Genomic DNA, 10970 nt, shown 5'->3' with positions numbered 1-10970 from the left:
AATTCATGTGACAAACGTTGGCAAAATCTCTTTTTTTATGCATCTGAAAGAAAAAGGAAATCAGCTAATGTATCCAAATATTGGTATTAGTTTTAAACATCCTGTATTGGGCTCTATTTGAAAAGCTAAAGGATAATAGTGTTGCTGAAATGAATTCATCAGCAGTAAAACTGTGAGGTGAAAAATCATCAATTTTCAGGGTCTTCTTGTGAAGTAATAGCTGCTACTTCTGTATGAGGAAATTCAGATTAGTTGAATTTAAGAATAGTAGGATTGCAACATGATGAGCTTTACTGGAGCAGATTTCATCCGGAATTTTAGGATGTCAAGAGATACTTTTATTCATACCCCGAAGCATTTCACTAGTCTCTCACAGCAAGAGAGTGAAGTCAGGCAAGAAATGTACAAGCTGCACAAACTGACAGGACTGCTTGCAAAAAAAAAAAAAAAAAATCAGACTGGCATCTGGTTCAAATCACAGCTGAAAAGCTCATTCTCTATGATTTTTGGTGTTCAGACTATCAAAACAGAACTGAGATACATGAGTTTGCTTGCAGTTTAAAGACAGCATAAAAACTATATATAAAACTCAAGTAAAAAGATTTAAACTCACTCTATATTAAAGTAGCTGTGGCAGAACGGACTCATTTTTAAGACTTTCAACATAAATCCAACAATTACATGTACTTTTATGATAAGCAGGGACAGGACACAATGTGAATAAGAAGATTTATTGAAATGCTGCAACAGTGTTAGTTTAACATATCCATTTTATCAGTCACTTATCAAATATCAGAAAAATCAAAGTATTAAATTTGGCAGTTGGCCATAAAGGGCACTTCAGTATGTTGAAAAGAAAAAAAATAGTTGTGTATCTATGAGGGAGCAACCTTTCTCTAAGACAACGCTTTTACTTCAAACAAGCTTTATCTGGATCAACGGTGTTGCATTACCAGCATATATACACATTTCTTTAAAAAAAGAAATGCAATAATTTTTCAGTCATGTCTGATATTAGACTAAGTTTAAACAATTTGTTACCACATCTGCATGCATTAGTTCACTCAGCCAGCGGTTTGTACCCGTCTCTACTGTTTACATGACATCAGTTCATTTGTAATAAGAGAATTCAGAATTCATTCAGAATCCCACAGCAGGCTGCATGCAACACACTGTAGACCCCAGATGCAATAATTCAGTCTATCTGGGAGAAAAGTGAAAGTTGCTGGAAGTTTGACAACAGCTGATAAGGTGCTGTCACTGCAGGGCACTGACCACTAAAAGCAAACAGTGTAGCTTTGAAACAACAGGAATTGTGAAATGCTGAGGTGGAGACAACCCCCCCGTCGTAAGAGTGGAAAGTGTTTTGGCTCAATGATAACTCGCACAGGAGAGTTGCTTCACTGAAGCATCCAGTTTTACAAAAAAAATAACAAAACAATTAAAGAGTGTTTGTTAAGGCAAAAATCAGGTGTTCAGGCTTTTTTTTTTTTTTTTAAACATGCAAAAATCTGCACACAACAGTAAGGCGCATTTCAATACATCACAGGCAAGCGTGGACATATCAAGCAGACTATCAAAAATAAGCTCAATTTATGCCCAAATACATAACAAAAAAAAAAAAAATCACCAGTTTGCACACTGTCTTCTTGCAAAAAAGAAAAAAAAAACCCCTGCTCTTCAGCATACCACTATTTCTAGCATGCAATTCTGGCAATATACAAAAACAATCCTATTATAGAGGTCTATAAGGCACACATCTCTCACACACTCTTGAAAGTGTTCACTCTTTTTCCAATTGAGTCATTCATTTTAAGGACTAGATGTAAACAAAGCTGAAATGGAATGGTATAATCTAAGGATAGTCCTCTACCACATGTGTAGAGGCTTTCTGATAAAACTCTGTCCTCTCATAAAACACACCTGTATACTTTGAAATGTAAGGGTTAAATAAATGGCGTTTTTGAAGTGCTTTCTTGAACATTGGTTAAACTGCCAGTTATCTGTCTCCCCCTAGAGGCGATTCTTAGCCATCACCAGTGACTATTGTCAGGATAGCTGGGCACCGCCGTAGGGTACTGTGGCAAACTTGGGCCTTGGGCAGTCTGAGCGACTGCGTTAAGCCCCGCTTCCCTCACCGGTGCACTCTTCCACATCCCGGTGCTCCACTCTTCCTGAGCTCGCTGCATACTACCGCCACCACCACGGTACATTCTGTGCACCTGGAGAGAGTGGGTGTGTTAGGTAGTTGTTAGTGTGCTTTGGTGTCTGCAAGGAACTGTGTGCACGTCGACCCACACAAAGGTAAAGGTAAGTGTGTGTGCATTTTCAGCATAGGCGTTCACTCACCTTAATGAGAACCAGTGCCATTAAAGCAGTCACCAGAGTGAAGAGCAGAGTTGTGATAAGCATCACTATAGCGGAGCCCACATTTGTGCTGAAAAACGTCACTGTTGCAATCCAGCCGCTTTGTTGTGTTGGTGAGGGTGAGATGGAGTTTTATGGGTTAGTGTATCAGACCGTATGCACTTAGCAAAGTGGATTTAATACAAATGCAATTTAAAGTTTTATTTAAAAAAAAAAAAGAGCCACGAAGCAGTGAGAACTGAGGCGTAGCGACAAACAGCACAGCAATGTTCAGCTAACACATCGACCAAAAGTCTTATTATTACTTCATACATTTTTAAAGATGTTCTGGCCTGGTTCTTATATGGAGTGTTTCTTTTTACTGAAGCATTCAAGGCGCGTTACACAGCTTGCCTCATTCACCCATTCATACAGACATTTTTCTACATGCAAGTGTTTTCTAACATTCACACTATGAAGAACGCATCAGAGAGCAACATGGGGGTCGGTATTTTGCCCAAGGATACTTTGGCATACAGATTGGAGCAACCAGCGATCAACCACCAATCCTCCAATTAGTAGATGACTTGCTGAGGTTTAGCCACCCGTTTTCATGTTTTATGTTAACGAGAAAGAAAGAAAGAAAGAAAGACAGAAAGAAAGAAAGAAAGACAGAAAGAAAGAAAGAAAGAAAGAAAGAAAGAAAGAAAGACAGAAAGAAAGACAGAAAGAAAGACAGAAAGAAAGACAGAAAGACAGAAAGAAAGAAAGAAAGAAAGAAAGAAAGACAGAAAGACAGAAAGAAAGACAGAAAGAAAGACAGAAAGAAAGACAGAAAGAAATAAATAAATAAATAAACTACTTGACCTACACTTACTGGCCACCTTCATGGACATTAGGTACACCTTACCAGTACCAGGTTAGATCTTGTTTTGCTGTCATAACTGCCTTAATTCTAGGTGACAGATACAACAACGCCCTGGAAACTTTTCATTTCATAATCGCATGATATCGTCACACAGTTGCTGTAGATTTCTCTGCTGACCAACCATGATGAGACTCATTCCACAACATCTCAAAGTTGCTCTATTGGATTGAAATCTGGTGACTGTGGAGGCCATTTGAGCACAGTGAATTCACTGTCATTTTCTTACATGCCGTCATGCCAAATTCTGACTCCACGATCCAAATGTTGCAGTAAAAATTAAGACTCATCAGACAAGGCAACATTTTTTCAATCTTCAGTTGTCCAGTTTTGAGAAGCTTGTGTGAATTATGGCCTCAGGTTTCCTGTTCTTAGCTGGCAGGAGTTTTCCCTACAGTGGTCTTGCTATATCCCTTCATTTTAACGAGTGGTTACTTTTCCTTTCTATCAGCTCAAATCAGTGTGGTCATTCTCCTCTGTCATCAACAAGGTATTTTGATTCAAAGAACTGCTGCTCCCTGGATATCTTTTTGGGACCAGTCTCTGTGATTCTAGAGTTTGTTGTGTGGGAAAATCCCCGTATATCAACGGTTTCTAAAATACTACGACCGGTTTGTGTGGCACCAACAACCATGCAACATTTAAATTTGGGGGCAATATAGCCTCAAAATTAAATCACTATATTTTTTAAGAAAATGTGCCACAATGTAATTATACTTTTGAAGCAGAAAAAAAAGACACTGAACACTAAAAATGGTAAAAGATTTTCTATCTGGGATGTTGTAATGTGGCTTGGTCTTTTTAACCATTTGCATAACAGCCTTCTTTTCCACCATTTAGACTGGTATCATGTACTTTGCCAAACAATATATTACCACGTCAATGATTTGCATCCATTTTCTGCTCTTCCAGTCTATACGCAGTTTAACTAGCTATGCACCAGTGATGTTTGGTTGAACCATTTGTTTACTTTTGGACTGTACACAGCTGCCAGCATCTCTCCTACTTGCCTGTCACCCTAGCCTGGTTGTACTCCACAGTGTGTTTTTGCCTCGAGTGTTGAAAAGAAGTTTGTTCCCTTCAGCTGGAACAGGTTTCTAGCATATTTTCCAAAAGTATTGCGCTATGTTGGGGGTTTTAGAGTAGCTCCCTTTTTACCAAATCTTCAGCAGCAGAAATACACTTCTCACTGTCAGATATGTCTCTTTGTTGAGACATATTGTTGCATGAGGGACATAAAGGCACAGTGTTGCTATAACGATGATATCACGAATGACCCCCCACCCGCCAAAATCAGCAGGTCATCTTGACCATGTCTAAATTAATTGAATGGCTGGCATGTGATTGGCTGATTAGATAAGTGCTTAACAAACAGTTGGACAGGTGTACCTAACAATGTGGCCAATGAGAGTATAACATCTCTAAAAACAGATCAATGTCAGTAATACAGGAAACCGGTTTAGAAACACTTCATAAAAACTTTGCGAAATTTAAAAAAAAAAAAAAAAAAAAAATCCACAAAATTTAAACCACATTGTTATTCTGCAGCTCAAACATATACAAAATAAATTTAAAAAAATCCACTTACATTGTGTATTTACATACAACTGGGTAGATAACAGACTAAAAATGGCAATTATTTTCAATTTTAAAACAGTTTGAAATGTTTCACCTCCTTATATGTTAACTTCATGATTTTTTTTATTGAACAGATGAGAAACAGCCATGTGTGGTGAAAAGCACATTTTCCAGCTGCCTTGATCATCAGAGAGAAACCTTCATGACCCAATCCGATAAAAAAAACCCAAACAACATAAAATAACTAAATAAATAAACTAGCAGCCAACATGTGCGGTGTTCAAAGCAGGTTTGGTTCAACTTACCATGTTCCCCAACCAGGGATGCCGATAGCCTGGATGAGGGCCAAGACACACTGAAAGAAGAAGATGAAGAAGAAGGCCATGAAGTTGAACGAGCTGTCAGCCCTATGAAGAAAATAAGAAAAGAAAATACAAAGATGATACAGTAGAAAAAAAGCCCGAAGGTTTTCCATTTCTGTTGCAAAGTTGCTTCTTCCTTCTTGTTGGCAAGATTTGAGTCAAACTACCACACATACTTGCAGAGAAACATGACTGAACAAGTCACAGAAAAGCTGGAAATGTTCTCAGTAAACTCAAAAGATGGATGCAATTTCAAATCAGAAAACAAGCAGCACAGTCAGAGCTGATCAAACTTTTTGGGGGCTTGTATTCAATTCAATTAATTTTATTTATACAGCACCAAATCACAACAACAGTCGCCTCAAGGCGCTTTATACTGTAAGGTAGACCCTACAATAATACATACAGAGAAAACCCCAACAATCATATGACCCCCTATGAACAAGCACTTTGGTGACAGTAGGAAGGAAAAACTCCCTTTTAACAGGAAGAAACCTCGAGCAGAACCAGGCTCAGGGAGGGGCGGGGCCATCTGCTGCGACCGGTTGGGTCGATTTCTGTCCGTTCTAAAGAGTTCATTCTATGAGTATTAGGGCTGCATAAGAAAAGAAATATTGCCGATACTTTTGAGAAGAAAGTTGAAATTTCAAGATTAAACCGAAAAACTATTTTGAGAAAAAATTCAAAATCTACTTCAAAGTTTTTCAATCTGACATCTTTTTAATGTCATTATCGCCACAATATGATTATGTGTTAAAAGAGAACGATTTTACTAACTCAGAGGGTATTGCAACTGTGGCAGTTTGTCTTGTAACGACAACTGTAATCTCCACGTTTCAATTATTTCCTCAAAATAGAATTGTGACCTTAATCTCAAAGTTTTGACTTTATTCTCAAAATTATGAATAATCTTTTTCTTTCAATTAGATTTGTTTTATTTCACTTTTAAATACCAAAAAAGCTCACCTTTTCCGCTTTTATTAACTCGTGTGAATTTGAAGACATTAAATTTAACAACCTTTAATTCCTCGCACAATTTAACCCAATGGCAAAAAAGTGCCAAAAGTGTAGTTCCTCTAATGGCCACAAGAGGCTGGTTCCAAAACCAAGTAAATCAACATTTACTTGATTGCAAGTTTAAATGTCCACCGTTATGGGCCAGTATCTAACTTATTTTTGTAACTCATCCTTTTAGATTTTCTTAAGGTTTACAACTAGGGACGTGGTCACTTTGACAGGCATCTGTAGCAGACTGCTATTTGCTAGTTTTTACCACTATAAATGTGAATCATTGAATTAGACTTCTCCATTATGCTGATACCTTTTAGAGCATGTTTAAGAAAATTATCTGACAAATAATGCACCCACAAAATTTATGGAGGCTTGCTGGCATTAGTGGTGACTTGGCATTTCACACTGATTTAATATGGTCATTTCTAGTTCCAGAAAAACTAGATTGAGATAGCTGTAAAGCTCAACTATAAGCTTTAAGCTATGGATGTTGTAATCCCATAACCTTAAATTCATGTGGATATAGTACACATGAAGCATTCATTTCACTGTTTAGTATTTTTTTTTAAAACTATTTGGTAATAAGTACCAATTGAAAAAGTCAATTCAAAAAGTATCCCATGCCAAGATGTTCTTGTCAGTCTGAAAACCGATTGTCATTTTAAATATCTCTATCTAGCCTTATTATTACTTTGACCTTCAGATGAATCTATTACCCTGAAGGAACGGTCAGAGATTAACTGTAACATGATATTATAAATCTTTATAGAGTATGTTCTATATGTTGACAACACACCCCACTTTAGCTTCTAAGTTAAAAGGCTTTTCGTCAATTTTCAACCAATAAATCCTTAAGATGATCTTGAAGACCTCGGTGGATGGAAGTAAAATTTTAATGGATTATTAAAATGACGCCACTCCACACTCTTAGAAAGTTTTACCATAATTTATGATTAACTTTTGAAGCCATCATGTTTACAGAGAGTGAGACATACATGCATGCACGCAAATGCTAACAAAAACATAAATGTCCCTGGTGGAGGCGATCATAAACTTCCTCTCTCTTCCTGAACATACTGACACAAAATTACACATGCAGATAGTAGTACGTAAACCCTTGAAACAGAGCTTTGAATCAGATATATAATCTTCAGGAAATACTTTTAGACCACTTTTCTTGACACGTGGTGCAAGCAGCTCTGTTAAGCTCACTCAACATCTAACTGATTAAAAAGCTATGACTTTTTTAAGAGACATAAAAAGACTAGATGTCTTCTAATTTAATGCTTCTAAATTAAGATTTATTAAGTTTATTTTACTTTAAAAAGCCTAGAAACACAGTGTTTAACCAGATACTTACTCTGAATGGCAATACCTTGGCAAAGGAATCTTGGAGTCATTTTTGACCAGGATATGTGCTTCAATGCGCATATTTACCAAATATGGCGCACTGCTTTCTTGCATTTGCGCAATATGTCTAAAATTAGAATCGTCATGTCTAAGAGTCATGGTGAAATAGTAGTTCATGCATCTTTATTTGTAGGCTCGAGTATTGTAATTCATTATTATTGGGTTATTCTAAAAGCACCCTGAAAAACCTTCAGTTGATCTTAAAACTCATATATAATGAGCCTATTGTTTACAATACTTTTAGTATTGCCCACTAGAGCTGGGCGATAGAACGATAACGATATGTATTGCGAAATAACTTTTTCTCGATAGAAAAATTAAACTATTGCGATAGACCTCATCTCTCTTGTCCTCTTAAAAAAAAGAAAAAAAAAGAACAGCCAATCCAAATTAAGTAGCGCAGAGCCTAACCAATCACAGCGGCAGCGTCACGTCACGTGACTTGTTACGTACAGCACAAGTGCCAAGGCGCACATGTGTATTTGTTTGGGAAGCAGCCAGCCGGGCTGCCCAGGTAATGGAGGAAATGAGTGTGCCGACTAGAGAAAAATCAACCGAGAGTGTGAGCGAAGGTTACCGAAGAAAAAAAACAGATGATGGTTCCAATGAGGGAGAGACTGTCGAACGGAAGGGCCATAGAAGCTATACAACAAGGAGAGATTGAGAATTTCCTTTTAGTTCTCAGTTTATTTGATATTGACAAAAGTTAGTCAATTTTGTCTGTTCTTCTGTAACACGAACTAAGATTTATTTTTAGAATTAATATTTTGTTTCTAAGTGGAATTGACAATTTAGTAGTTTGTTTTGTTTGTTCTATTTTGAAACTTAAACGCTTTAGCGGCTGCCTTTTGTGTAGTTTGCAATATTTGCCTTTATTTATCTGAAACTGAAGTCTCATGTTCCTTAAGTACATCTACCCTGTTGAACTTATTATGGGAAATAAATATTTAAATCAAAACAAGCTGCTGATTATTTCACATTTTACTTGTGAGCAACGGCACATTTAAATCTTACAAATATAGTTATTTGGCTTATATCGTGATATATATCGTTATCGCCTGAAATGAAAAAAAAAAAACATATCGTGATATGAAAAAATCTTATGTCGCCCAGCTCTATTGCCCACAGCAAAGGAAATACAAATAACAGGATATAATGCTGCATAGTCCATAGGTGTGATTGTTTTCCCCCCCTCATCAGTTTTGTTAACTGGGTTAATGCTTGTTTTTTTTTTTAACTGGGTCAGCAAACCAGGTCTCTGTGACAGGGGCCTAAATTACTTTAATTTATTTGTGTACAATGCTGAAAACTATTGGGTTTAAGAATTCATGCAGCCGCTAACAATTAACTGGAGCCCTGGAAAGATAACAGGGGTGTTCTTTAAAAAAAAAAAGAAAGAAAAAGTGAAGAGTAAAAGTAAAACCAGTAAAACCTGCACCTTTTGGCATAGCTCTGGAATAATGCAGCTAGATACAGATGAATTTTCATTTTCCCTTGATCTATATTATGTTTATTGCTGCTTTTTAAGCATTCCAGACTGGAAAACAAAACAGCTTTTGCCGTAGAGCCTTTGCTCGTTATAGTCTTCTTCTTTGGAACATGCTTGAAAGCCATTCGTTTTTCTCTGTGCCAGTTTTACTCCCTGGGTAAACATTTGTCTATAATAATGTGTCATCTGAGTTCGTTTTACATTTATAAGAACTTTTTAATGTATGCCTGATGTTATGCTAAAGTTGTAATGTATGCATGTGTGTAATCAGAAGCTGCTCATAAATTTGTGGCAATTACTAAATGATAACTGACCTGAAAGCTTTGTAGAGTGGTCTAAACCAGCAGGTGTAACTACAGGGGCAGAAGAGGATGAGCCAGAGCAGGGAAAAGCCAAAGTCTTTGCCACTTCCACCCCCGGCCCACCAAGCAATACATCCGATTAAATTTACGCACAGTGTTCCTGAATACACTGCAAAGAGGAGAAATAAGCGTGCGTGAAAAAAAAGAAAGGGAAATAAGTACTTTCTCAGCAAAAATGGAAGGAATCCATATGCTTCCTGTTCTGAAGAAACTGAAGACACTTACTCATCCAGAGGACATAGACTCTGCGCACCAGCAGCTGGTGGGGAGCAGGTATTTCCTCTTCAATATTTTGGTAAAAACATGGCTTTATTTTTACAAACTTGGGCAGGGGTGGAAAGTTATTGGCCCGCTCTGAAACAAGAAGCAAGATTACATCATCAGAGTACTGTCATAGTAATAGTTTTTATTTGAATATATCTGAATACAGTGCAGGGAGGGAGAGAGAGAAAATGAGGTATAGTGGAGTTGTACTTTAAATAAGAAGATTTCAAACATGAGGCTTGGAGGCCAAAACTGGCCTGCTAAAGGGGTCCAATATGGCCCACTGGAAGGTTTTTGCAGGGAGTAAAAATTGCATTCCAAGTACTTTGCAGCCCACCCCTTCTTTAGATAGAGAGATAGTGACAAACCTGCCATTTTGAAATTCCACGTCTTCCCTGAAAAAGAGGAATATACAAAAAAGAGACGTAAATCTCCACACATTTTAAAATTATATATTTAACTGCCATTAATTGTCTGCCAGTGCCAACCTTGATTTATACAAATTCACGCTAACCTTCGACCACTTGCAGGAACAGTAAACCCTCTAATTAGTTCTAACTGCAAATTTCAACTTTGCTCAAATTGTATATCGATTTCAATACGCCAACAGGAACACTTTCATGTTTTACCAATGCCAACGTGAAGTTATTAACTCTTTGCTTTATGTGAGACATTTTAGAGTTGATAGCAGCTGGGGCGTGTTTCTAAGCAGTTAGTTGTCGTACGGTAGCAGATATGAGCTCAGTGACTCTTTATCTCACGCTGCCGCTTCGTTTGAATAGCAATGGTCTGTAGTCGAAAAAGCGTGAAAAAGCACAGCAAAAGAACAGCAAATAAATGTCGGTTTTACCGGGGTAACAGAATATCCTCGCGGTTCAGTCGACGACCTGGAATCATTTAGGAATCGCATGCGCTTTTTCGACCCATCATCTGCGACTGCGCTACCCCGTTCACCACATGTAGTTCAAAACTGTTTATATTCGGCAAGTACAGGAGACCAGTAGAACTACACGTCCCAGCAGCCATTCGAGCGGTAAACGGAAAACGCGTGACTTCAACATGACATCGTTTCCACCCAGTCCCCTCTCTGTAAACAGTATAGGAGAGGCCTTTTTAATCTTAAAGTAGAGAAATGAAAACCTCATTAACACATTCATAAACATTTAGCCGCTTTCCTGACACAAAAAACACCGGGATAGTCGGGAGTTTATACCGGCCCATTC

The 10970-nt window shown here is 37.6% G+C and overlaps 1 protein-coding gene across 1 annotated transcript; it reads right to left on the bottom strand.

Moving 5' to 3' along the window:
* Positions 1–721: 721 nt before the first annotated feature.
* scamp4 (secretory carrier membrane protein 4) lies at positions 722–10721 on the bottom strand. Its single transcript, XM_063467230.1, has 7 exons — positions 10598–10721; positions 10116–10142; positions 9709–9837; positions 9436–9592; positions 5155–5256; positions 2350–2467; positions 722–2222 (listed from the first exon to the last, which is right to left on the bottom strand). The coding sequence occupies exons 2-7, from the start codon at positions 10120–10122 to the stop codon at positions 2034–2036; spliced, it is 702 nt and encodes a 233-aa protein (XP_063323300.1). The 5' UTR covers positions 10123–10142; positions 10598–10721; the 3' UTR covers positions 722–2033.
* Between the last annotated feature and the right edge of the window lie 249 nt (positions 10722–10970).

This window comes from Pelmatolapia mariae, linkage group LG23 (assembly GCF_036321145.2).
Source record: "Pelmatolapia mariae isolate MD_Pm_ZW linkage group LG23, Pm_UMD_F_2, whole genome shotgun sequence".
In the NCBI taxonomy this organism is placed as follows: Eukaryota; Metazoa; Chordata; class Actinopteri; order Cichliformes; family Cichlidae; genus Pelmatolapia; species Pelmatolapia mariae.
This window is presented reverse-complemented; position numbering and strand designations above follow the sequence as displayed.